We start from the raw sequence: 27,545 nt of genomic DNA, 5'->3' as shown, positions 1-27,545 counted from the left end.
CTTAGAGGTTCTGAAATGCCTTATTTCTACAGAACAGTTGTGCTAGGTTCAGTTCCCCCCTACTTACAAGTTGCAGAAAGCTATGGTAAGTCCGGGGGCTCTTGGCCTATTCGTCTTCCATCCTGTGGGATCTACCCTCTGCATGGTTGAAGGGATTTTTCCAGGCAGATCTCATTACTTCCCAGTTATCTGGCTGATCCTGTTGCCCGAATTAGGCCTGTGCACTGGATTCAGTCAAATCCCAAGATGAACTGGGTTGATTCAGGGGAGATGATTCAAGCTTCAGCCAGGTTGCATCAAGAGAGTCCCAGAATCACTCTGGGTCAGTTATTTATAGCCCAGCATTCAGGATATAGGTTCTAGAAGGGCAGTTTAAAAGTAATGTTTATTTGCATATTGTAAAGACACAGAAAAGGGTATCTATGTACTGAAAACACACCGGGATGCTTCACACAGTGCAGTTGATGGTAGATCACCCCAAAGGGGGAAATTCAGTTTGAGTAGGCCTTGCAGTGGTGGTCTTTGCCTGCCTTCCAATCTCCCCATTTGAATAGCTAACATGATGCCCTCATGCTTAGAAGATTTCATTCCACACTAGACTCCAGGGAGACTCCAGGGAGATTTGGAAATTGGATGATAAGGGAGAGCCTCATGGCAATAATTAACTCCTGTATCATGGCAGCAGCTCTTTAAAGGGGGGGAGTCAGCTGAGCAGAGGAGTGGATTCTGTCTTAGCTGGGAAGACCCTAGGGAGGCTGTAAGGTGGCCATCACAGAGACAAATAACTGCCTTGCCTCCATACCTTGCTTAGCGACTTCCTGCATGCATCTGATCAGCTGCCTTCTACCAACAACACTATCTTATTTCCCCCCAGGTGAGCCTTTTTTATGACTTCTACTCAGGAAACCATGGACAAAAAGGAGGCGCCAACTAGTAAAAAACCCAAGAAACGAGTGAGGCTGGAGGCTGCATTCAAGGTACTGGGTTTATAACACATTGAAAATCAAAGTTTCTGTGTAATTGTTTCCCAGGTTTCAGATACAGCATTACTTATAAGCTAATAGTACAGTTTGGTTCATAATATATTGGGTGGGGTCCAGAAATAATCATGGTGAAAGTAGTCCCACTGGACTCATTTCAATGGGTCTTCTTTAAGCATTCTAAGTCTGAATCTGATCACTGCAGATGGTGACAGCAGTCACAAAATTAAAAGACGCCTGCTCCTTGGGAGAAAGGCGATGGCAAATCTAGACAACATCTTAAAAAGTAGAGACATCACCTTACCAACAAAGATCCGTATAGTAAAAGCTATGGTTTTCCCAGGAGTGATGTATGGAAGTGAGAGCTGGACCATAAAGAAGGGTGATCGCCGAAGAATTGATGCTTTTGAATTATGGTGCTGGAGGAGACTCTTGAGAGTCCCATGGACTGCAAGAAGATCAAACGTATCCATTCTTAAGGAAATCAGCCCTGAGTGCTCACTGGAAGGACAGATCGTGAAGCTGAGGCTCCAATACTTTGGCCACCTCATGAGAAGAGAAGACTCCCTGGAAAAGACCCTGATGCTGGGAAAGATGGAGGGCACAAGGAGAACGGGATGACAGAGGACGAGATGGTTGGACAGTGTTCTCGAAGCTACAAACATGAGTCTGACCAAACTGCGGGAGGCAGTGGAAGACAGGAGTGCCTGGCGTGCTCTGGTCCATGGGGTCACGGAGAGTCGGACACGACTAAATGACTAAACAACAAGTCTGAATCCAACCCATTATACTACAGTATTATTTTTCAAGTTTTTAAAAAAGTTTTGTTTACATTATTTAAGTGATTTTTCTAACATTTAATTTCCTTCACTAAATTGTTTTTCCAGGTCTGGTTTTAGGCAGATTTTAAATGGGTTTTCTGTTGTTGAGTTTGTTCTGGCTTTGAGAGGGTTTTATATACTGATTGGCATTTGTGTTGCTTATAGTCAATATTTGTTTATTCCTGTTTATTCATTTGTTTTTAATCTTGCATTTGGTGTTTTACTAATGTTGAAAACTGTTCAGGGAAGTAAGTAAACCATCATAATCAGATTTCTCCTTCTTTAAATCCCTGGTATCTTCAGAACTCCAAGTGGCCTCTTAGTATCAAAGACCCCTTGGGATGATGATGATGATGATGATGATTTTGGATTGTTACATCTCTACAAAAGTTGTAATTGTCAAGGAATATCTGCATGTCCACCAAATGTACCTCCCTTGAGGACTGAATGCACCTCTGTCTTTATTCTATCTTTCTGCTTCTTGGTTGTAAATACACCTAATTAACAAGAAAGAAATGCAAGTATTTTGCCCTGTCTCATCACAGTATCTCCTACTTCTTCCTGTAGGACTTGTCAATGACACTTCTTTGGGTGTTGTTTGCTGCCTGCCTCCTGTCTGCAACCTATGGTTACAACATCTGGCTGATCTACTCCCCTTCTGTGGTACAAATGGCTTCTTTTATTTTGTGGGCTGTGTTCCCTAAGGGGTAATTTGTTGTGCCTCTGAAAGTGGAGGTAAGCCATAGCTATTGTGGCTAGCAGTCACTGACAGTCTAATTCTACATGAGTTTGTCCAAGTTAGTGACTGTCAGTGCCATCAACAGCGACTGTGCTGCTTGAAGGAGTGCTTTCTTTTGACTCTCCTCAATCTTCCAACATTTAGATCCATTGGATTTCCTCAATTTCTGGTGTTATAAGGGAGGGAGGGGGAGACAAAATAGCATAAACATTTGTAAATTTAGAGAAATCCACACTTAAAGGTGGTTGAATTTTCATGAGGACTTCAAAAACATCACAAACTGATATGGACCAGAAGAGGACTTAATTTAAGAAGGGACAAATGAGAAATTGAGAGAGATTGACAGACTCTCCTATCCCTGGTCACAACCGTTGAGATTCTGCTGTCATGTGATGTGTAGTGCTGTCCTAACATCAACTTTTCTGTGCTTCTCTCCTAGCTCATAAAAGACTTTTATAACGTAACCACTTTCCCCCCGAAGATGAACCCCAACATCAAGTTATTCTTGATGTCCTCCTCCATCGCTTTATATCCACTGGGAGGTACATTTGGGGCACTTCTAATTGGCGTCCTGGAGGATAGATGTGGCAGGTATAGACAGAATCATGACTGATGAACTGCATGCCCTAGGCTGGTGAGAAGTGAGGGGAAATGAGTTGCTTCTGACCTACATGCCGTGATCTATCGCATTGCTCACCACTACAGATACCAAATGGCCCATGAAGGGGGAGGAGGTCACAAGAAGAACATAAGACGGGCCCTGCTGGATCAGGCCAAAGGCCCATCTAGTTCCAGCATCTTGTCCTCACGATATCCTACAGGTGCCCATGGAATGTCTGCAGCTGCCTATGGAAAGCCCACAAGACAGCTACTAATAACTTAAGAAAGCTTTCCCTGAAGTGTTACCCAATTCTATAATGGAATACTACCTGTAGAACTCCTGAAATGTTTCTTATTGTTCTTAGATTCTTGAGGCAGCATCTTTTGTATTTTGTTTTATTGTCTGCGGCTTTGATAGCTTTTGGCCACAACGTGGTTATAAATCTGCAAGATGAATGGAAATAGAATCATAGAATTGTAGAGTTGGAAGGGATCACAAGGGCCATCTAGACCAACCCCTGCATTGCAGGAATCTTTGGCCCAATGTGGAATTCAATCCCACGACCCTGTGATTAAGAGTCTCATTCTCTACTCACTTTTAAAAGCATGCTCTGGGTGCCTCCCACACTTGTAACCACCATCAACTGGTCTGCGATCCCCATAGTGACTCAGATAGTTGAGGATATAGCCACCAGGGCTAAGTAAAGTTTCAAAGTTCTAGGCAGACAAGAAAGGAAGATAAGACAGAATCAGCACCTTGGAGAGGGACCAAGCAGTAAGCTTCAGGGCAGGCTTAGGCAAACTCAGCCCTCCAGATGTTTTGGGACTACAACACCCATTATCCTAACAGGACCAGTGGTCAGGGATGATGGGAGTTGTAGTCCCAAAACATCTGGAGGGCTGAGTTTGCCTATGCCTGCTTCAGGGGAAGTGAGGAAATACAGTTGCTGCAGACCTACATCTCTGCGGTAGCATCTAATAACTGGCCTTATGATATACCCTTTAGAAAGGTAGCTCAGAGGTAGAGCACAAGCTTCCATGTAAATGATCCAAAGCTCTGCACCCCTCGCGGGAACATAGCAGGGTTGCAAAAGCCAACTTACTAGACCTCATGGAAACATGTGAGCAATGTCTGCTGAAATCCTAGAAAGGGCTTTGATAATTTTAAAGTGCTTAAGAGTAGGGCAGTCAGTGCCTTGCAGGTCTCCACCCATAACTAGCAAAGCGCAGAACCAAGTATCCATAGAAAGCTGAAGGCCTTATTGCAATTCCATAGCGGCTCTCCTACTGCTGCTCTTTTGGTGGTATCATATCTTCACTAGCAACTCCCAACCCACACAAACTTTTCTGCTTTCCTTGTCTTTTCAGGAAAGGTACTTTGATTATTACTAATGTTTTGTCCATTCTCTCTGCTGTACTCATGGGTTGCACACATGAGGTAACTACATATGAATTCAAAATGGTTGCACGCTTGGTGACTGGAATATGCTCAGGTGAGTCAGGGTACTGGATTGAGTGATGTTGTTGATGATGATGATTTTCATTAAACACATTCCCATAACTTATGCTGTTACCTGCCATGTCTCCGCATCATTTAACACAGTGATGTCTCATGCAGATCAAAAAGAACTGGTTGCCATTTTGCATACCTTCGTGGGGAACATTTTGTGGTGCTGACCAATTCCTGTTACTTCCCACTAGGGCCTCCTATACACCGTGGAGATATTCAGATGTTTATATACATCATGTCACATGCAGATCATGATTATCCCTTGATTTATCATCTAACCAGGAATAATCTACAGTGCTGTTCCCATATACATTGGCGAGATATCGCCTGTAGAGCTGCGAGGATGCATAACCATGACGGCCAACTTCTTTTTTTCCATTGGTGTCTTGTTGGCTCAGACCCTCGCTCTTCGGGAAGTCCTGGGGAATGAAAGAGGTAATTTAGAGAAGAGCACCCTTTGCTGTATCAGAAGCACAATCCCCGTTCGTTTATTGTTCGCAATATCATCAGTTACCCTTCTTGCACAGGTTGGCCGATTCTGATGTGCTTTGCTGGGGTCATGCCAGCGTGTCAGGTCTTCCTACTGCCCTTCATTCCTGAAAGTCCTAGGTACTTATACATTCAGAAGAAGGATGAAGATGGTGCAAGAGAAGGTAAAATACTATCATTTGTACTGGGACCTTTAGGAGTGGACACCATGCAAAGCTCCTTTGATCATTCCCGGGCAACTCATATTTAGGATCCCATTAGGAATGGTGGATAGCTTTACAATACATTGAGGTGTACTGGGACCACTGGGTGTGGGCAGCATACACAGAGAGGGTACCCCACAGCCTGAAGAACATTTGCCCATCCCATCAGACAAGGGTAGGGAACTTTTTCAGCTCCAGGGGCCAGTGGGCCAATGTTGACATGTGGAATGGTTGATGGGTGGGTTGCCCCCCCCCCCAGGTCAACATCTCCCATTTGAGCATGGGAAAGTGTTTCGCCTACCCTTTTAAAGATTGCTGGAGCCATCTTTTAAAGGTGGAGCAGCAGAAAGACCCAATCACTCTCCTGAGCACAGTGGTGCTCACTTTCAACAGGGGAGAGGGAAACCCTGCTTACTGCTGAGTGCAGCTGCACCAGAGAGTTTGCTACTCAACAAGATCACTCCCCCTTTGCATCGGATGATACAAAGGAGGAGCAATCCTGCTTAGCGTTTGGTCTCTGCTTTGCCCAGTATGGTGATCACACAGGGTCCCCCGACGTTTGACGGTCTATTGACCCTGTGCCACCACTGTAATTGCTTTCTTCGCTGCCACCAACCCGTTTCTCACAGGTACACACGGAGTCCAGACAGTTGTTAACATTAACAAATAATCAAGTTTATTTTATAGGCATGAACAAGCTTATGGTTTCAGTTAATTTTTCTTGGCAGTTTCTTAATCTTAGTTCCTTAACTGTCCTATTAGTTCCTAACAACTTCAAACTGATTATCCCAACTATCTATCTATCTGACTCCACCTAACAGTCCTAACAGTTCCTCTCACTCTCTCACCACACCACTCGACCAACCCACAGACTTATATCCTCCCTCTTCCTTCTCCAACTCCCAACCCTCAACTGACTTTCACACAGCACCCACTCTAACTCCCCCTATCAGTTTCCACTGGCCAATCACATCACACTCATTTTAACCCTTTCCTTATGACCCACCTAGGAGGCAAACGCCACACCCAGCATATCAATGGCTCTCAACAACCAGCTGGCTGTTGGGCGCTTCGTGAGCTGCACAAAGTAGTTTTGGTCAAGCCCTGCCCTTTTGGTCAGGCCCCTCCCTTGCCTGTTTGGCATTCGGTGTAGGTGTGGGTGGGCACAGCTTGCCCAAAATAACTTTGTTGGCTAAGCTGGGAACCTCAATGGGGCAAGAGTGACCCACAGACTGGAGATTCCTTACTCCTGTCATGGGATCTCAGCACTCCGTCATTATTGTATCATTCCTTTTATCCTGATGTTGTGATTAACACAGGGGCTTTGCACTGCCTTTAATTAGGTGTTTAAAAAACTTCATTTCCACTGACCCCTTTGCTTATTTTGGAAGTCACCTCCTTTCTGCCTCTACTCCCACCTAGCCTTGCAGATGTTGAGAGGACGGGAAGACGTGGAGGACGAGATGGATGAGCTCCGCGAGGAGTTCTTTGCTGCGAAGGCAGAAAAGCCCTTGAACACGCCCAAATTGCTCTGGAAGAGAAGCCTGCGATGGCAAGTCATCACTGTAATTACCTTGATGGCTTCCCAGCATCTCACTGGAGTCATTGCGGTAAGAGAGATGCAGGCCAAGATGTTCTGAGGTTGAGTCAGGTGAAACAAAGACTTGTTTTGAACACAAAGTTCACAGGCGATGACACCAGTCATTCATGCTGTGTATCTAGGGAGATGGTCATATTCTCTGCACTCGGTTGATATTCTGTTCTCCAGGTCTGCAACTATCAAGCACCCCAGCACTTTTAATAATTGTAAATCATTACAGTTTTTTTTTAAAAATAAATTTTTATTAATTTTCCAACACATATTAAATAACAATACAAAACAATACAAAAACAAACACACATATAAACATGTATAATTTCATAACCTTCTTTTCCTTAAACCTTCTTTCAGCGACTTCCCCATACCTCCTTTTTCTGCATCCTTGTTTTAAATTTTTCCAGCAACCTCTAATTTTATTTACTTATGGCACTTCCTTTAAATCCTTTTTCCCATGTCCAATTGTTTATCGCTGCAATTCTATTTTACATTACTCAAAACATTTTAGCACTCATTAATTTTACAACAGTTCTTTTTTTTTTTGTAATTAATTTTTATTCAAATTTACAATAACCAATCCAGTTACAATTTAACATCCAATTTAACTTATACATCGTATAGACTTCCGTCAGCCTATCTGACAATTTCCATATTTTTCACAACTTTTCACGTTCCTTAAATTTGTGTTGCACTTTAACAATCCTTATTTTATCTTTTCGTTTAAACAACATTCCTTACTATTCTCTTCACAAAGCTTCCTGAAATCCAACAAGCGTTATTTCCTGATCACACACAGTTTTGATATACTCTGTAAATTTGTTCCAGTCCTCGGTGAACCTCTGATCGCGTTGGTCTCGAATTTTACATGTTAATTTGTCCATTTCTGCGTATTCCATCAATTTCATTCTCCATTCCTCCCTCGTTGGCATTTCTACCTGTTTCCATTTTTGGGCCATCAAAATTCTAGCAGCTGTAACTGCATATCTAAATAGCTTCACATCTTTCTTTTCAACATCATTACCTAGTATACCTAATAACAATGCTTCTGGTTTCTTTACAAATGTATATCTCATCATTTTTTTCATCTCGTTATAAATCATTTCCCAGAAGCTTTTCACTTTCTTACATTCCCACCACATGTGATAAAATGTTCCTTCTTTCTCTTGACATTTCCAACATTTATTACTAACTTTAAACATCTTTCCTAGTTTCACTGGGGTTATATACCATCTATATAACATTTTCATCACATTTTCTTTTATCGTAGTACATGCGGTGAATTTCATTCCCTCTTTCCATAACCTTATCCAGTCCTCAAATTGTATATTATAGCCAAAATCTTTAGCCCATTGAATCATTACCGTTTTAACTTCCTCATCTTTTGTATGCCATTCGAGTAATAGTTTATACATTTTTGACAATACTTTTACATCACTATTCAAAATTTCTTGCTGAAACTTTGATTTTTTTCCTGAGTAACCTTTCTCCCGCATCTCTTTTTTAAACATTGCATTCAATTGAAAATAATGCAGCCAATCATACACCTTTTCTTTAACCTCTTCATATGGTTTCAGATTCCATTTATCACCTTCTTTAATTATTAAATTTTCATATGTAATCCAGTCTCCTGTCATATTGACTTTTTTCGTACTCATTATCTCCAGTGGGGATAACCACATTGGTGTTTTCGGCTCTAATAGGTTTTTGTACCTATTCCATACTTCAATTAACGTACCTCTAAAAATATGACTTTCAAAACCTCTGTGCACTCTGTTTTTATCACACCATAGATAAGCGTGCCACCCAAATCTGTTGTCATGTCCCTCTAAATCCAACAATTCCGTATTCTCCAATTTTATCCATTCTTTCAACCAGCAAAGACACGAAGCCTCATAATATAACTTCAAGTCTGGCAGGGCAAAGCCTCCTCTTTCTTTTGCATCTGTTAATATCTTAAATTTAATTCTCGGCTTTTTGCCCTGCCAGATATATTTTGACATTGTTCTTTGCCATTCTTTAAATATAGTCTCTCCTTTAATTATTGGTATCGTTTGAAACAAAAACAACATTTTCGGTAGCACGCTCATTTTTATTGTTGCAATTCTTCCCCCAAACGATAATCTCATTCTTGCCCATACGTCTAAGTCACGTTTAATCTTATTCCAAACTGGTACATAATTGTTTTGAAACAAGTCAATATTTCTAGGAGTTAACGTGATTCCTAAGTACTTTACTTTTTTTACCACATTCATTTCTGTTTGCTGCTGTATTTCTTCTATAACTTCTTGATCCAAATTTTTAACCATTATTTTGGTTTTTTTCCTATTTAATTTAAAACCTGACACCTGACCAAAATATTCAATTTCTTCTATCACTTCTTTAACACTCTGTATAGGTTCCTCAATAGTTATGACCAAGTCATCGGCAAAGGCTTTAACCTTATATTGATTGCCGCCCACAGTTACTCCTTTTATATTTTCATTGTTTCTTATAGTTCTTAGGAAGACCTCCAGGACCGAGATGAATAACAGCGGGGATAACGGACACCCTTGTCTTGTACCTTTCATTATGGCAATATCTTCTGTTATAACGTTGTTCACAATTAATTTTGCTCTCTGTTCTGAATATATTGCCTTTATACCACTTAAGAAAGATTGACCCACATCCATATATTCTAAATTCTTTAGCATAAATTCCCAATAAATGTTATCAAAGGCCTTCTCAGCGTCCACAAAAATCAACATCGCTTGTTTATCCTTCCCGCTTGACAAATATTCAATTATGTTAATTACATTTCTTATATTATCTTTCATTTGTCTCCCGGGAAGGAAACCCACTTGATCCTTATGTATCATTTCATTCAGAACCTTTTTCATCCTATTTGCCAAAATATTTGCAAACATTTTATAATCATTATTCAATAACGAAATTGGCCTGTAATTTTTAACCTGCGTTAAATCCGAATCTTGTTTGGGAATTAACGTTATGTATGCTTCCTTCCAAGTTTCAGGTAGTTCTCCTTTTTCCAATATCTTATTCATTACATCTTTCAGTGGTACAAGTAAAGTGTGTTTCATTTCTTTGTAGTATCTTGCACTGAATCCATCCGGCCCTGGCGCCTTCCCATTTTTTAAGTCCTTTATTGCTCTTGAAACCTCTTCCAATTCTATTGGTTCATTCAATTTAATTTTATTACTGTCTGATACTTTTTGCACCTTTTTCTTCTTTAAATATTCTTCTATTGCATTAATGTTAAGTTTCTCTTTTCGTTTATATAAGTCTTTATAAAAGTCCACAAAGCCTTTCCTTATTCCCTTCGGGTTCTCTATCTCTTGATCTTCTATTTTGATTTTCTTAATTATGCTTTGTTCCTTCCTCTTTTTAATTTGCCACGCAAGCCATTTTCCAGATTTGTTTGCATATTCAAAATTCTTTTGCTTCATTCTTCTTATATTCCATTCCACTTCTTTATTAATTATCATTGCAAATTGTGTCTGTAGCATTTTTATACTTTGTTTTACTTTCTCATCACCTGGCCTTGTCGTTAGTTTCTTTTCATTTTCCATTATTTGTTTTAAAATTTCCTTCTTCCCTTTTTCTCTCATTCTATTTTTAATTGAATTTTGTTGAATGAAGAATCCTCTCATTACGGCTTTGCTGGCGTCCCAGACCACACTCGTTTTCGTTCCTTTATTAGAATTGTTTACAAAATAGTCCGTCAAACATTTCTTCGCCATATCCACAATTTTTTGGTCATCTAGAAGGTTTTCGTTTAGCCTCCACCTGAAGGACTTTTCTTCACTCCCTTTTAGAATGGCTTTCACCGCATTATGGTCTGATAATACTTTGGGTTGAATCTCAATCTTTAATATTCTTGTAGTTAACTCACCAGAAACCCAGATCTGATCAATTTGAGACATTGCTTGATTAACTTCTGAATAGAAAGTGAATTGTTTTTCTAACGGGTGTCTCAATCTCCAGATATCCACCAAATTGCAGTTTTCCGCCATATCAAAAAAGGTTTTTGGTAGTTTCCCCTCTTTCGATTTACCTTTGGCCCGAAGCCTGTCCATTTCCATTGAGACCACCCCGTTGAGATCTCCCATTATTATTATTTTCTGATCCAAATATTCAAATAGTTTTTCCTCCAATCCTTTAAAAAAATCTGCTTTGCATCCATTTGGTGCATAAACTCCAATAATTATTAATTTTTCGCCTAGCCAGTTGACTTGTACTGCTATAATCCTCCCTTCCTCGTCTTTGAATAGTTGCTGTGCCTCTAGTTTGCTTTTTATATACAAAACCACCCCTCTCTTCTTGCTTTTATCCGATGAAACAAATTCATTTCCCAATTTTTTATTAACCAAGATTTTCCTATGCGCTTTTTTAACATGGGTCTCTTGTAAACAAATAATGTCCAAATTCTTCTGTTTTAGATGTTGTATCACTTTATTCCTTTTTTTTCTTTCATTCAAGCCATTTGTATTCCATGTCCATAATTTTAATGCCATGATGTCTATCAATTAAATAAATTCTTTTTCCTCTTTTTACTTCTCTTCCTCTTCCTTATCTTCTTCGCTTTCCTCTTCTTCGTCCTTTCCTCCTCCTCTTCCTTTTCTTTTCTCCTTACTGTCTCGCTCCTCTTCCTCCTCCAGCTCCACCGAATCTCCTTCACCACCTCTAGCTCCCAGCACTTCTGCCTCTTCTCCAACTCTGGTCAACTCTCTGTATCTTCTGAAAAATTTTTCCACATCTTCTGGTTTAGTCAGTCTGTGCCTCTTCCCTTTGTATGCAAATGTCACTCCTTCTGGAAATTCCCACTTAAATTCTATTCCATTTTTCTTCAATGTTTGTACTAATTGTCTGTATCGGTCCCTTTTTTTCAGTAGTCTCACCGGCACGTCTTTAAAAATAATTATATAATTTCCATCGATGTTTAGACGCTTCTCTCTGTTTCTTTGCAAAATCAAATCTCTCATTTCTTTGTCCCTAAAGATGATCAAACAGTCACCGGGGAATTTTTTAGCTTTGGTCGTTCTTATTTTAATCCTAAATGCGTTTTGTATCGTTTTCTGCACATCTTCAATTTTCATATCCAACCATTGGGCAATTTCTGCCGTCAATTTTTCTTTAATCTTTTCTCCCTGGGTTTCTGGCACCGATCTTAATCTCAAGTTAGACTCCCGTTGCCGAAGTTCATTCATCGCCACCGCGTCCCAGAGCTCTTCCTGCGTCCTATTCACTTCAGACATTTCTACTCTTATTTTTTCCTCTTCCTTTCGCACCTCTCTCATTTCTAGTTTTGTCCTTTTCATTCCTTCTTCCAGGTTTTGTGTTCTTTTAACAATCTCAGTGTTTTTCTTTGCAATTTCCTTCATTTGGTCTTTCAGTTCATTCACTGTTAAGTCAATTTTATTGTCCATTTGTTCTAATTTAGTTTCCATATTGCCCAGTTTACTCTCAAGATTTTTCTCGCTACTTTTTATGTCTGTTTTAAGTTCTGAAAACATCTTTACAATATCTGCCTTCCATTCCGATTCTTGTCTTGAACCCTTTCTCTCTCCTGGTGTTGCTCCTTCTGTCTTTTTCTGAGTATGCGACATTTTACCTTCCCCTTCCCTTTTTGTCTTTTACACAAATAAATAATAATACAAAAAGCAAAACCAATAATTTTGTTTTACCCAACCTTATTAGATATCAGCAGACTGTTTTTGTTCAATATACAACCAGAATACCAGAATAAAATCCTTAAACTCAATATCAGTTAAACAGTTTCCCTATCTTATACGTCTATATCATAAACCAAATCCAAATATATTTAGTTCTGGTAGGGGAAAGAGTTAGTCACTTTGTTAATGTATAAGCAACAGTCGAATAAATCAGAAGACCCTTCTATAACTTCTTGCCACTTGCTTGGCTACATCCCAGGAGTTGGTTGCGTAGTTTAGTACAATAACAATTCCCAAGAGTCTCTTACAAAAATCTTTAATCCCAATAACCCAGGTTCCAAACAAGATGAGTGACGTAATTCTCAAAAAAAACCCAAAAAAAACCCAGAGAGCAAACAAACTGATATTCCTTATATAGGGAGAAAACAGACGAAGAAGAGCAAATCCACAAAAATCCGTTGTAGAGGAGTAGAAGAAGTTATTTCCTTTGGTAACTAAGTAGCCACCAGGGTGTTCTCTCTTGGCAACAAAATGGCGTTTTATATCCCTTGCTTATAGCTTCAAAGAGACGGGGGGGGGGGACTCAATAGTAACAAAAATAATGGCTTTACTGTCCCAAATTCTCTGTTGGGATATTTAATTTTACAACAGTTCTTAAGGTAAACTTTAAATTTCTTCCAATCTTCTTCCACCGTCTCTTTCCCTTGGTCTCGGATTCTGCCAGTCATCTCAGCCAATCCCATGTAGTCAATCACCTTCGTCTGCCATTCTTCCAGTGTGGGTAGTTCTTGTGTCTTCCAGTACTTTGCTAAAAGTACTCTTGCTGCTGTTGTCGCATACATAAAAAACGTCCTATCTTTCTTTGACACCAATTGGCCTACCATGCCCAAGAGAAAGGCTTCTGGTTTCTTCACAAAAGTGCATTTAAGCACCTTTTTCATTTCATTATAAATCCTTTCCCAGAAAGCCTTAATCTTTGGGCATGTCCACCAAAGGTGATAAAAAGTACCTTCAGTTTCATTACATTTCCAGCATTTGTTATTGGGCAAATGGTAAATTTTTGCAAGCTTGACTGGGGTCATGTACCACCTATAAATCATTTTCATAATATTCTCTCTTAAGGCATTACATGCCGTAAACTTTATACCGGTGGTCCATAACTGTTCCCAGTCTGCAAACATAATGTCATGTCCAATGTCCTGTGCCCATTTAATCATAGCTGATTTAACCATCTCATCCTGTGTATTCCATTTCAACAGCAAGTTGTACATTCTTGACAAATTCTTAGTACTGGGTTCCAAAAGCTCTGTTTCTAATTTCGACCTTTCCACCTGAAAGCCAATTTTCCTGTCCTGTTTAAAAACTTCATTTATCTGGTAATAATGGAGCCAATCTCTTACTTTGGACTTCAATTTCTCATAACTTTGCAATTTAACTCTTCCCTCCTCATACTCTATAATTTCCCAATATTTCGGCCATTTAGATTCCATGTTTAATTTTTTCACTTCCTTAGCTTCCATCGGTGACAACCACCTGGGTGTTTTGTTTTCCAACAAGTCTTTATATCTAATCCATACATTATATAGGGCTTTTCTAACAATATGATTTTTGAAACCTTGGTGGATCTTGACCTTGTCGTACCATATATATGCATGCCAGCCAAATCTATTATTAAACCCTTCCAAGTCCAAAATGTCTGTATTTTCAAGAAGTAGCCAGTTTTTCAGCCAGCAAAAAGCTGCTGATTCATAGTACAATTTTAAGTCCGGCAGGGCAAACCCCCCTCTTTCTTTTGCATCAGTTAGTATCTTAAATTTTATTCTGGGCTTTTTGCCCTGCCAGACAAATCTAGATATATCTTTTTGCCACCTCTTGAAACAATCCATTTTGTCCAGAATCTGCAATGTTTGAAACAAAAATAACATTCTCGGCAAGACATTCATCTTAATAACAGCAATTCGGCCTAACAAGGAAAGTCTCAAACTTGACCATATTTCTAAATCTTTTTTCACTTCTGCCCAACATTTCTCATAGTTATCTTTAAATAGGTTCACATTCTTAGATGTCAGATTTATCCCCAGGTATTTCACCTTCTTTGCTATCAATAAACCAGTATCATTCTGGAATTTCTCTCTTTCTGCACTTGTTAAATTTTTATCCAATACTTTCGTTTTCTGTTTATTCAGCTTAAAGCCTGCTACTTGACCAAATACTTGTATTAACTCTAAAACTCTTCTCGTACTAGTGTCTGGCTCTTGTAAGGTTAAAACTAGATCATCTGCAAATGCTCTCAGTTTGTACTGTTTAGCTCCGACCTGAACCCCTTTAACCAGCTGGTCCCCTCTAATCATGTTTAATAAAACCTCCAGGACTGATATAAAAAGCAATGGGGATATTGGGCATCCCTGTCGTGTCCCTTTTTCAATAGCAAATTCTTCTGTAACCACATTATTTACAATCAATTTTGCTTTTTGTTCAGAGTAAATTGCACTTATACCGTTCTCGAAACCTTGGCCTACCCCCATCCCTTGGAGATTCTTTTTCATAAAACTCCAAGAAATATTGTCAAAGGCTTTCTCCGCGTCCACAAATATTAGTACTGCCTTAGTGTTAATATTAACTTCCAGTAACTCCATAATGTCTATTATGTTTCTCACATTCTCTGATAAATGTCTTCCTGGAAGAAAGCCCGCTTGGTCTTTATGAATCTCCCCCACCAAAACTCTTTTCAATCTTTTTGCTAAAATGTCTGCAAAAATTTTGTAATCCACATTGAGTAATGATATAGGGCGGTAGTTCTTGACCTGGTTCTTCTCAGTCTCTGACTTTGGTATAAGTGTGATATAAGCTTCTTTCCACGATTCAGGTGCCTTTTCCCCCTCTAAAATTTCATTACAGACCTCCTTCAACGGTTGTATAAGCCATTCTTTCAAAGCTTTATAATATCTGGAGGTTAGTCCATCGGGTCCTGGAGATTTTCCCAATTGCATACTTTGAATGGCTCCCTCAATTTCTTGATCAGTAATCTTCTGGTTTAAACTCGCTTTACTTTGTTCAGAAATTTTTTGTAATCCATATTTTTAAAGAAATTCTTCTATTTCTTTTTCGTTCACCGGCCCTTGTGCATAAAGTCTCTTGAAATAACTCTGAAAACAGTTTCTAATCTCATTTGGTTTATAAATGTTCTTTCCTTCCACTTCTAGGTTTGTAACTGTATTCTGTTTTTGTCTCTTCTTCAATTGCCATGCCAGGAGTTTCCCACATTTATCAGCCGATTCAAATGACCTTTGTCTCATTTGTTTTATTTTCCATTCTATCTCTTGGTTCATCAAGTCCATATATTGTCTCTGGTAAAACTTAATTTCTCTCAAAATTTCATGTGACTTTGGTTTAGATCTCAATTTCTTTTCCCCTTCTTTTATCTTTTCCAAGATCTTATCCTTCTTCTCATTATGTCTCTTCCTTTTTATAGAGTTCTGTTGTATTAAAAATCCTCGCATAACAGCTTTACTTGCGTCCCAAATTACTCTTTTTTCCACTTGTGTTCTCAGATTTATCTCAAAGTAGTCCTTCAATGCCTTCTGGGCCTTTTTATACACCTCTTCATCTCTAAATAGGGAGTCATTCATCCTCCATCTAAAGGATCCAGCTGTTGTTGTGTTCATTTCCATCTTTACGGCGTTATGGTCGTAGCAAGTCTTTGGGCAGATTTCCACTTTCTTTATCTTAGATGCCATTCCACTAGTTACCCAAATTTGGTCAATTCGAGTCCAGGTCATTTTTGCCTCAGAAAAGAAAGTTCCCTCTCTCTCAAGAGGATTCCTTGTTCTCCAAATGTCAATCAGGTTCATGTTATCAGTCATTTCAAAAAAGGTCTTAGGTAGTCTCCCATCTTTGGAGACCACCTGTCTTTGTGCTTTGTCCATATTTGTAGAGACCACTCCATTCATGTCTCCCATTAAAATTACATTATAATCCAAATAGTCCATTAATGTCTCATGCAATTTCTTAAAAAATTCTGACTTCCCTTCATTCGGTGCATAAACTCCTATAATCAATAGTTTTTCTCCTTGAACTTGAATTTCAATTGCCAAATATCTTCCTTGTTCATCTTTAAATACAAATTTAGGAACCAACTTTTCCTTTGCATAAATCACCACACCTCTTTTCTTCACTTTGTCCGATGAAACAAATTCTTGTCCTAATCTTTTGTTAATAAGTAGTTTTCGGTGAACTCTGGTCACATGAGTTTCTTGTAAACAAATCAAGTCCAATTGTTCTTTTTTCAAAATATGAAAAACCTCACGTCTTTTTCTAGGGAGGTTCAGTCCATTACAATTCCAGCTTAAAATTTGCAGAGACATCTTGTTATTTATTTAGTTACTCCCCCAGCTGCTCCCAGCAAGTCTTCTTCTGTTGGTGTTTTGATCCCGAAGGATAGGTTTGAAATGTCTGGTACTTCTGTTAAGTCCGTAGGTTCCACCGTTCCCTTCAAAAGGTCCTCCTGGTTCCTTGCCAAAAATTGTTCTTTGTCTTGCACTGATTTTATCTTGATTTTCTTTCCCTTATAGTTGAAAGACAGGCCTTGTGGAAACTCCCATCTGAATAGTATGTTGTTCTTTCTTAATAAGGTGACCAAATCCTTGTAGTAGGTCCTCACTTCCAAGATGTATTTAGGAATGTCTTTAAAAATCTGCACACGAAAATCTTCAATCTCAAGGGGTCTTTGAAAATGTAAGTTTAGTATCTTATCTCTCTCTTCCTGAGATCTCAGGGTTATCAAGCAGTCTCTTGGACTCTTTCTGTTTTGTCTCCTGCCCAGTCTAAAAGCAGTTATTATTTTAAATTCCTCTTCTTTCAAATCGTCCTGCCAAAATTCCAGAAATTCTTTTGTAAGAAATTCTATCAGATTGTCTTTTTCATTTTCTGGAATTGATCTCAATCTCAAATTTCTATTTTTCCTCTGTAGTTCCATTAAAGAGAGGGCCGCCTCATGTTCATCCAGCTTTTTACTGACCGGTACCAATTTTTCCTGTACATTTTCTACAGAATTTTTTGCCTCTTCTGCAGAAGTTTTAGCCTCCTCCGCAATTTTTCTAGTTATTTCATTTTCTTTAACTAATTTATTTATTGTCTCTGTATTTAAATCCAATTTTGTTGACAGCTCAGACAGCTGTTTGGAATTTTCAGTGCTCTGCTTTGTGAGCGCTTCCAAAGATTCATTTATTTTTACTAATGCCCTTGTCACTGTCACTGTATCCATAGAGGGAGTTGTAGCAGCTGCAGCTGGATTTGAAATTGACCCCCTTCTTTTGAGTTCAACTTTACTCTTAGCTCTTGTTATTATTCTCTCTTCTGTTGGGCCACTCATCCCAAGGTCGTTCCCACGGGAATTACTTTCAGTTGGAAAATTCCACAAGTCTATTCCTTGCAATAAATGTAATAACAATTTCCCTGCAGCCTCTAGAGGGAGCAGTCCAAAGTTCCTATTGCAAAACGGCAGAAGCTCCTTTCAAAGGCAACAAAAGTAATAACCAATTGTTAATTGTATCCAAATAATGGCAAATTGTAACTTTCCAGAGCACCAGACTTACCACCCGTAAAGTCTTTACTTGTTATAAATGGGCAAAGCACCAACTTTGTAACTTTGTAGCATCCTCCAGTGACAGCTCTCAGTCCCGGTGACTCACTTTCCAGGCAGCCCTCCCCAAGGGCTCAAGACGGCAGAAGTTTCCCCTTCTATGCTTTCTCCATGCAGGAAAGATAAATCAAAAGTCTTCCCCCCCTGCTCCTGCCTGCTAAAAGGGGGGATTAAGTCCAATGTTCGAGTCCGTCAATTTTTAAAGCTGCTTCCTGTCAAATTGCAGCCTCCTGTTTCGTTGCTTTGATTACATGCAGTCCGAGGAAGGCAGACTTCCTTATTTTTTGCCTTCTCCGTTTTCAGCCAATTTCTATGTTTCCTTTTAAAATTTTGTTCCTTCTTACTCACGGATAATCCAATTACGTTCCGAATGTCAGGAAGAAATCGACGCTCTCCGTCAAATGGCAGCACGGCTTCACTTCGCGGGCTGGGTAGCGGCTCTCAGTACCGCGCTCCCCGATGCCGCTCCGGAGCCTTTAAAAAGACTCCTTTGTAAATCATTACAGTTTTAATTGATTGTACTTCTTTTAACATTTGATGTTCTCAGCCATGGACTCCATTGGGAGGGAGGGTGGGACAGAAATGTAATAAACAAATAAACAAATTACTTTGAGCTAAAACCTCTGATTGTTCTGGTCTAATTTCAGACTTACTATTATTCAGAGAGAACCTACATATATACACATATGGGAAAAGACAATGTCCGCTTCATGAGTATAGCTACCACTGTGAGTTTCTGCCTGGCAAACATATTTTCGGTAAGCATCTCCCGACTCCTCTCTCTCTCTCTCATCTTAGCTCATTCGGTAGAGCATGAGACTCTAAAATCTCAGGGTTGTGGATTTAAGCCACACAAAGATTCTTGCATTGCAGAGGGTCGGACTAGATGATCCCTGTGGTCCCTCACAACTGTACAATTATTGGATTCTAAGGTTTCATCACCATAGATTTAACGCACGTGGCTTTTCCCCAAGGAACCATTGGTGCTGTAGATTATCCTTCTTGGAGCTGCAGTTCCTGGTACCCATAGGCACCAACTCCTTAGGGCTGACTTGTCTTCAGCCCCCTCAATATTGTTGATCAGGGGGCTCAGCACCCCCCAATACTGAGGGGGTGGAGGAGGCCAAGTGCTGAGTGGACTGTGGTAAAGCATCAGTAGCAGGCTCTTCTGGAGAGAAAGAGAGGAGCAGCCGTGGCCACTGAGGGGACAGTGAGCAAACATTGATTTATGAACCTTGGCCAGGCAAGTGTTTGAACTGCTTCTTTGCCTCTTTCTCTCTCTAGATGTTTTTAGTTGATTCTGTGGGGCGGAAGATTCTGCTTCTCTCTGGCTTTGGGATCTGTGGCATCCTCTGTGTTGTGTTAGCAATTACTGTGGAATTGCAGGTGGGTAATTCAAAAAGTTTGGGCATCTGTATAGCCTTTTGAACCTGGGCACCCTTCCCCTTTAGTATGTGCAGAGTAACTGGTAGCCATTGATAGCCTTCTCCTCCACAAACTAGTCTAATCCCCTTTTAAAGCCATCCAAGCTTGTGGCCATCACTGTGGGGAGTGAGTACCATAGTTCTACTGTGTGCTGCAAGAAGGACTTCCTTTTATCCGTCCTTCTTGCAATAATCTTCCAATATTCAGCTTCATTGGAAGTCCAATGCATACTCTGAAATTTAAAATCCAGTAGGTTTGTGTGTGAAAGCTTCAAGACGTGAGTGATAAGGAATTGCAGATTTTTCCTGGAAAAGTCATAATAATAATAATAATAATAATAATAATAATAATAATAATAATGTATTTATACCCCGGCCATCTGGATGAGTTTCCCCAGCCACTCTGGGCAGCTTCCAATCGAATGTTAAAAACAATACAGCATTAAATATTAAAAACTTCTCTAAACAGGGCTGCCTTAAGATGTCTTTTAAAGATAAGATAGCTACTTATTTCCTTCACATCTGAAGGGAGGGCATTCCACAGGGCGGGTGCCACTACTGAGAAGGCCCTCTGTCTGGTTCCCTGTAACCTCACTTCTCGCAATGAGGGAACCACCAGACGGCCCTCGGCGCTGGACCTCAGTGTCCGGGCTGAACAATGGGGGTGGAGACGCTCCTTCAGGTATACAGGACCGAGGCCATTTAGGGCTTCAAAGGTCAGCAGCAACACTTTGAATTGTGCTCGGAAACGTACTGGGAGCCAATGCAGATCTCTCAGGACCGGTGTTATGTGGTCCTGGCAGCCACTCCCAGTCACCAGTCTAGCTGCCGCATTCTGGATTAATTGCAGTTTCCGGGTCACCTTCAAAGGTAGTCCCACGTAGAGCGCATTGCAGTAGTCCAAGAGGGAGATAACCAGAGCTTGCACCACTCTGGCAAGACAGTCTGCAGGCAGGTAGGGTCTCAGCCTACGTAGCAGGTGGAGCTGGTAGACAGCCGCCCTGGAGACAGAATTAACCTGTGCCTCCATGAACAGCTGTGAGTCCAAAATGACTCCCAGGATCATGCATTTTTATTTCCCCATTACAAGGGATCTCACAGGGGCTTCACTCTTGATTTTCTGTGGCACCTGTTGCATTCCATGGGCCAGCAGTGCTGTGGGAAAAGACATGGAAATTGTAAAGAAGGGACATCCTTGAAGATCAAGGGGGTAATCAGTGTGGTAGACCCCAAACTCCATCATCCTCAATCAGCATGGTGAAATGGACAGGGATGACCAGAGTTGTGGCTTCGCAACTTGTGGAGGGCACCATGTTGGCTACCCTTACTCTATGTAAATGGTAGTTAGCAACTTTAGTAATACATAACTGACATATACCCAACTTTCTCTAACAGGACACCATAAGTGAGATGGCGTATTTCAGCACAGTTTTTATTCTCCTATTTCTCCTTGCGCAGTGCATTGGCCCAAGTAAGTACTAAGCTCCATGGAGGATGTAAAGGATATGAATAGGAAAGATAAATTACTGAGTCAGTGAAAACGTTGCATTCAATGTTCTGAATCCTTTCTCTCCACCAAGATTCAACTCCGTGTCTAATTGTATTGGAGCTGTTCCTTCAGACATCACGGGCCTCAGGCTTTGTGATTGCGGGCTTTGTGCACTGGTTCATGAACTTTGTATCAGGAGTGCTTTTTTATCACACAGAGGTGAGTGATTTTGATGGTCAGTTTTGACGGGGAGTTCATGGTTTGCTTTAGGGCTGTGCAGCAGATTTGGCTGAGGCCTGAAACAAATCGGGCCTATTTGGAGGGACTCAGTTTTTGGATGAGTCAGGTTCAGACAGCCACATTTGACTGCAAGTCACGTTGCATGGCCCAGAACAATCCATGGCTGTTGGGGGTGGGGAATTAGGCATGAAGGAGAGGCAGGCAGGGTGGGGGAAAACTGCATGACTGCTGGATGCTTCCTCCTCCCCACATGACCCCTTCTGCTCAACAGCTGGGTATGGGTGATACTGTGCAAGCAGCTTTCCTTTAGGATCTGGGTGTCAGGAGTGAGCCAGCAGTAAATCACACTGTGCATGTTGGAGTTAACTCATTATTACCAGGTACACTACAGACTTGGTTGAATGTCAGGCCTAATGAGCAGAAGAGTTCATTCCCTGTGGTCTTACTCCATGAAAAGAAGAAGAAGAAGAAGAAGAAGAAGAAGAAGAAGAAGAAGAAGAAGAAGAAGAAGAAGTTGATTAAAATACAATTTAAAAAACAAGATCAAAATACAACATTAAAATACAACATTAAAACATTAGGATGCAGCCTCTTCACAGGAGGAGAAAGGAAAAAGAAAGAGGGGAAGGGAATCAAACTGATTTTAAGCCAGAGGCCAGGTGGAACAACTCTGTCTTACAGGCCCTGCGGAAAGAAATCAGATCCCGCCGGGCCCTGGTTTCATGAGACAGAGCGTTCCACCAGGCCAGAGCCAGTGTTGAGAAGGCCCTGGCTCTGGTTGAGGATAATCTAACTTCCTTAGGGCCCGGGACCTCTGGGGTGTTGCTATTTATGGACCTTAAGGTCCTCCGTGGGGCATACCAGGAGAGGCGGTCCCGTAGGTACGAGGGTTCTAGGCCGTGAAGGGCTTTAAAGGTCAAACCAGCACCTTAAATCTGACCCTGTACTCCACCGGGAGCCAGTGCAGCTGGAAAAGCACTGGGTGAATATGCTCCCATGGCAGACACCCTGTGAGGAGCCTCGCTGCAGCATTCTGCACCCACTGGAGTTTCTGGGACAGCTTCAAGGGCAGCCCTGTGTAGAGCGAATTACAGTAGTCAAGCCTGGAGGTGACCGTCGCATGGATCACTGTGGCCAGGTCAGGGTAGGAAAGGTAAGGGACCAACTGTTGTCAAAAATCAGTTGTCGAGGCTGAAAGTCCCCTCTTCCCCACAACAGTCTTAAGTCCCTTCCTCTTGAGGGCTTTTTCCAAGCAATCTGAGACTGTGCCTGTATGCAGCCAATCTCTCCTCTGCCCTTTTCATGCCACTTCTGGTTCAGGGAGAAAAGGAGGGAGGGGAGCTTGTCACAGCAGAAGGAGGAGACACTTGTGACTCCTCACCAGCCGAACTCATCTTGGCCTCTTGACCTCCCTCCTCCTCTGCTTCAGCTTCTGCCTTTGATTCTGGATTTCACTCTGCCACAGACTCTCCCAGCTCACCAAGTCCTGCTACCCCTTCAGCTTCTGGCATCTCCTCTTCCCAGCCTTCTCCCTGTGACTACTCATTGTCATCCCACCACCACTCCCTGGGCACTGAGCTTCCCTTGGTGCTTCCTCAGCTGGTTCCTCCCACCATTCCTCTGTGCCCAACCAATCCATGACACCGGGGATGGGGTGGCACCCTAGTCTCGGTAGGGAGAGGGGAAGAAGACACAAGTTTCCTTCCCGCACCCAACTCCTGACCGTGTTTAGAAAAGCTTTAAAAACCCTAATTAAAAATTAGCCCTGGCCACAAATGTATTCAGGAACAGATTGGGGTGAGGAGTTGGTCCCCAGGTTGACCCTGGAATGGAACCATAAAACAGATGGCCAGTGGTTTGCACTGGTAAATTAATCCCAGCCACATGTAGCACCATTACCTCCCCCTCTAATTAAATCCACCCAAATATAAAGTAATATGGTTGCCCCCCCATTTGCTTGCCCCTAGAAGCTTTAAGCTGTGAAGCAGTTTATAAATTACTTGTTTGCTTTCTTTAAAAAGTTATTTGATGCCATATAAAGCATCATAGCTAACAAGTCAGTGTGCAACCAGATTCCTTCATCTGCCCCAACTGCATCAAAACATGCCTCTCCCATATCGGTCTCTATAGCCACAGCAGGCACTGTAACTGTCCAGCGGTTTGGCTTCACTCACCTACCCACCCCAAGGCACACCTGAGACAGACGGATGCCAACTATTGCATCGTGGACTGGGGTTCAGAGCTACTGTGTAGATGCCCATGTTTTGGTGCCTTCTGCAGTAGTGATGTATGGAAGTGAGAGCTGGACCATAAAGAAGGCTGATCGCGAAAGAATTGATGCTTTTGTATTATGGTGCTGGAGGAGGCTCTTGAGAGTCCCATGGACTGCAACAAGATCAAACCTATCCATTCTGAAGGAAATCAGCCCTGAGTGCTCACTGGAAGGACAGATCCTGAAGCTGAGGCTCCAATGCCTTGGCCACCTCATGAGAAGAGAAGACTCCCTGGAAAAGACCCTGATGTTGGGAAAGATGGAGGGCACAAGGAGAAGGGGACGACAGAGGACGAGATGGTTAGACAGTGTTCTCGAAGCTACTAGCATGAGTTTGACCAAACAGCAGGAGGCAGTGGAAGACAGGAGTGCCTGGCGTGCTCTGGTCCATGGGGTCACAAAGAGTCGGACATGACTAAATGACTAAACAGCAACACAGTCATGGAAGGGTACAGTAATACCTAAATTCAGGCTGTGTGATTGGTGGGCCATATCTAACTTCTGGATTGCTTCTTTGACATGTTGTACTTCTCCAGACTCCAGTATCCATATCAAAACATGACGTCCATAAACTGACTGGGTTGAAGAATTCACACTGATTCTGTAGCCTAACCTAAAGCTTCCCCAGACTGACCGTCATTCCCCTCTTCCAGAGTGTGAATGAGGATCTAAACACAGAAATACATACAACCATGTGCATGATAGATAAGTAAATAAGCTTCCATGATATGCTCATCTCTCTCTCTCTCCCTCTCCCCACCCTCCCTCCCCCATTTCCTTCCCAACTCTAGAAGTCGATTGGATCCTACTGCTTTCTGCTTTACTTCCCTATCTGCCTAGCCACCTTTTTGTTCATCTTGAAGTTTCTCCCAGAAACCAAGAAGAGGACCTTTGTGGATATCAAGAGAATCATGTTGCTGCGGTCAGTCAAGAAGGTCTCAGCCACGGTGGTAGATTAGAAACTCGAGAATCACCCTATGCAGTTATTTAGTTGGGATTTTTTGTTTTTGTTTTTGAATTTCCAAACAAAAGATTCTAAGAAAGCTCTTATTGATATCCTCCAATTGCCTTAGTTCAGCTAATGTAGTAATAATATAAGATTCCCTGCTGATCTAAAAACCAGTCTTCTTCTTTTTTACATTCAGTCTTACCTGTGAAAACAGGGACAAACTGAGAAAGCAGACAACCTACCTCTTATTAGCTGCCATCTTTTCAATGTTTTGGCTGAGTCAAAATATATGGAGATTGGGGATGGGCAGTAGCTCAGTGGGTTTACAAGAAAGAGGTCCTAGGTTGAACCCTGAGAACTTCCAGGTGGAGCTAGGAAGGATTTTAACCTGAAGACCTGGAGAACTGCTGCCAGTCCTTGCAGACAGTATTGGACATACCAGTTGCCCAGCTTCAGCATAAAACAGCTTCCTCTGTTCATTGATTGTTATCTCAATGGCTTTGTTTGAGCTGCTTGTGTACAGAAATGGATATATTGGGGGGGGGGGGAATGTGCTTGCAAAAATGTGATCTCAGGCAAAATTGCATACATGATGTGCATTTTAGGAGAAATACATGCTAAATTGCTGGGAAATTTTCATTAGGCAAAGGGAATGTGGTGAAGTGAACCTAAGACTGGAATAATGAAATATATGTATAAACTGAAATTCATCATCCCTAGGGACACTTCTACATTTCATTTTCTGAGTTTCATATTTAAATATATAACAAATCAGTTTGTCAGAGAAGTGTTTACCCACCTCTGCTTTTTGTGACTGGTAAATGGCTCTGTTTTGTCCCCCCTTTTTGTCTTTTCAAGATGCCTTTGTTTGTTTGTTTGTTTAATACCCTGCCTTTCTCCCTGGTCAACACCCAAAGGGGCACATAGCATGAATGTAAACAGCTAAAACCACACACTATTAGAAACAACACGGAAAACACTGAAAACCTTTTAAGCACACAAGTCAATGTACAACACTCATCCTCAGAAAACCCAGCCGTACCAGTAACTGAGCACCTGAAGGCCTGTCTTAACAACAACAGCAACAAGTGTTTGTCTACCAGTGAAAGAAAAGCTATGGGTGGGGGAGAGGCCCTAGCTTCCCATGGAAGAGAGTCAGCTCCACAATCTGAGAGCAGCTACCGAGAAGGCCTTATCTGCTGTTAACATATCGCTAGCTTGGTTTGCCTATAATGTCTCTTTTAATGGTTCAGTTATATCCCTGGGATTTTTAGAAACTAAATTTCTAAGACACATCTTGTCTCTTAATGCATAATGTATATAGAATGCACACACACAAATACTAAACTGCCATTTCACAGGCTTATGACATATGTTTTGGACAGATGATAATAGATCATTGGACAACTGTTGTTCCCACCCCAACTCCAAATCTTTTCAGCCTAAAGAGTAACTGCTACATTGGGCTTTAAAAGAGGATGCCATACAGAATACAATAGTCTTCAGCAATATGTAATGAGAATGTTGCCCCACGTTGATCCTTGGAATGAGAAAAAATGGTTGTCACAGTATTTCCCAGTGCAAACTTTTGAGTGGTGTTGAACATGAATGAACCCTGTAGATCCATCCAATGAGAAAATGAGCAACACAGTCTATTGACAAATCTAGAAACCAATCACACATATATGACAACTTACATACTTTGTGCCAATCCTGGAAAACTTCATGGGAAAGAAAAGGTTTAAGTTGCAATGTGCAACACGGATGTGAGGCTGCTTTGAAAACTACTCGGAAACTCATGGGTGGTAGGGAGGTGTTGGAGAACAGGCCTGTGTGTGCCATGTTGCGTACCCTGGGACCACGTAAGCTAGCCTGCTGCCCTTGGGTACAGTGGAAGATTCTGACCCATGGCAACGGTTGAACTAAAATTCCACTGCCAATCTATTTATACATGGACCCGAGGTACATCTTGTCCTTCACCTACGCCAGTATTTATTGGGGATCTATGCCCCATCCCTCTTTGATTCATATTGTAATCACCCCCAAGCAGATAGCATCTACCATTGCAGCAAAACCACCACCATTCCAAAGTTTGGCAGGCTTCATCCCTTCATCGGGGTGACCATTCCGGCATCTTGCATCCAATTATGGGCAAAAATAAAATATGTACAGACATTTCCTTTGTTTTTGTGTTTTTAGACACCAAACTTTAAAGTTCCCTACACGAAAACCCCTGGATGTATCTGTCTACGATTTGGTGGAGCAACTTTGCCTGCAAATTTAATCCACTTTTGTGAAAGAAAGAATAGCTATGTATATAGGGAATGGGGGGAACAGAGTTTTGTTTTTAACAGATCCGAATATCCGGAAGCAAAGGTCCTGCTGGTGGGCGACCTAAACGCAAGGTTAGGCCCTGATGACCCCAGTTTAGAAACCAAATACAGGCAAAAAATAGGGTACCCTGACGATTTTGGCCCAGAGGCTTTACAACTACCAAGGCAGTCAAAGGATCAACATTCAAATTTTGCTGGAGCCTGCCTCCTCAAATTCTCTAGGCAGCTAAGTCTTCATATCCTAAATGGTTGCACCAGGGGCAACATCCCTGGGGAATATACATTTAACAGATTTAGTTTGGTCCCAAATAGCAAGTTGAACTGGAAAGACACAGTGGCTCCCAAACTGTTTGGTGCTTCCCAAAGCTACAGATACAAGTCATATCTTGTCAATGACATCTGAAGGGCACCATCTCACCTACTACTCATTTACTTCCATTTCTTTGGGCATTGAAATGCCATCTGTCCACCACCCCGTCTCCCAGCTATTCTGCGTATGTAACGTTACCTTTTCTACCCATACCTCTCATAGAATTTTTTTTCTTCCTATGAAAATGACTAGAGAAATGGATGCAGCGTTCAAAATTCT

The 27,545-nt window shown here is 41.3% G+C and overlaps 1 protein-coding gene across 1 annotated transcript; it reads left to right on the top strand.

The window, feature by feature from the left end:
- LOC128417055 (solute carrier family 2, facilitated glucose transporter member 5-like) lies at window positions 1-26,798 on the top strand. Its single transcript, XM_053395248.1, has 13 exons — window positions 1-85; window positions 875-977; window positions 2,369-2,464; window positions 2,980-3,131; window positions 4,509-4,633; window positions 4,933-5,085; window positions 5,178-5,303; window positions 6,765-6,952; window positions 18,897-19,007; window positions 19,534-19,635; window positions 21,069-21,144; window positions 21,254-21,381; window positions 24,466-26,798. The coding sequence occupies exons 2-13, from the start codon at window positions 888-890 to the stop codon at window positions 24,631-24,633; spliced, it is 1,515 nt and encodes a 504-aa protein (XP_053251223.1). The 5' UTR covers window positions 1-85; window positions 875-887; the 3' UTR covers window positions 24,634-26,798.
- Window positions 26,799-27,545: the final 747 nt, after the last annotated feature.

Source organism: Podarcis raffonei, chromosome 7 (assembly GCF_027172205.1).
Source record: "Podarcis raffonei isolate rPodRaf1 chromosome 7, rPodRaf1.pri, whole genome shotgun sequence".
In the NCBI taxonomy this organism is placed as follows: Eukaryota; Metazoa; Chordata; class Lepidosauria; order Squamata; family Lacertidae; genus Podarcis; species Podarcis raffonei.
Note: the sequence above shows the minus strand (reverse complement) of the source record. Positions and strands in the feature narration are given on the sequence as shown.

What these genes read in the sequence shown, in the direction of transcription:
- LOC128417055 (XM_053395248.1), top strand. Translation starts at nt 888, where the DNA reads ATGACTTCTACTCAGGAAACCATGGACAAAAAGGAGGCGCCAACTAGT. An exon ending in CTGGAGGATAGATGTGGCAG is followed by an intron (nt 3,132 to 4,508) that starts GTATAGACAGAA and finishes TTGTCTTTTCAG; the next exon opens with GAAAGGTACTTTGATTATTA. An exon ending in CAATTACTGTGGAATTGCAG is followed by an intron (nt 19,636 to 21,068) that starts GTGGGTAATTCA and finishes TTTCTCTAACAG; the next exon opens with GACACCATAAGTGAGATGGC.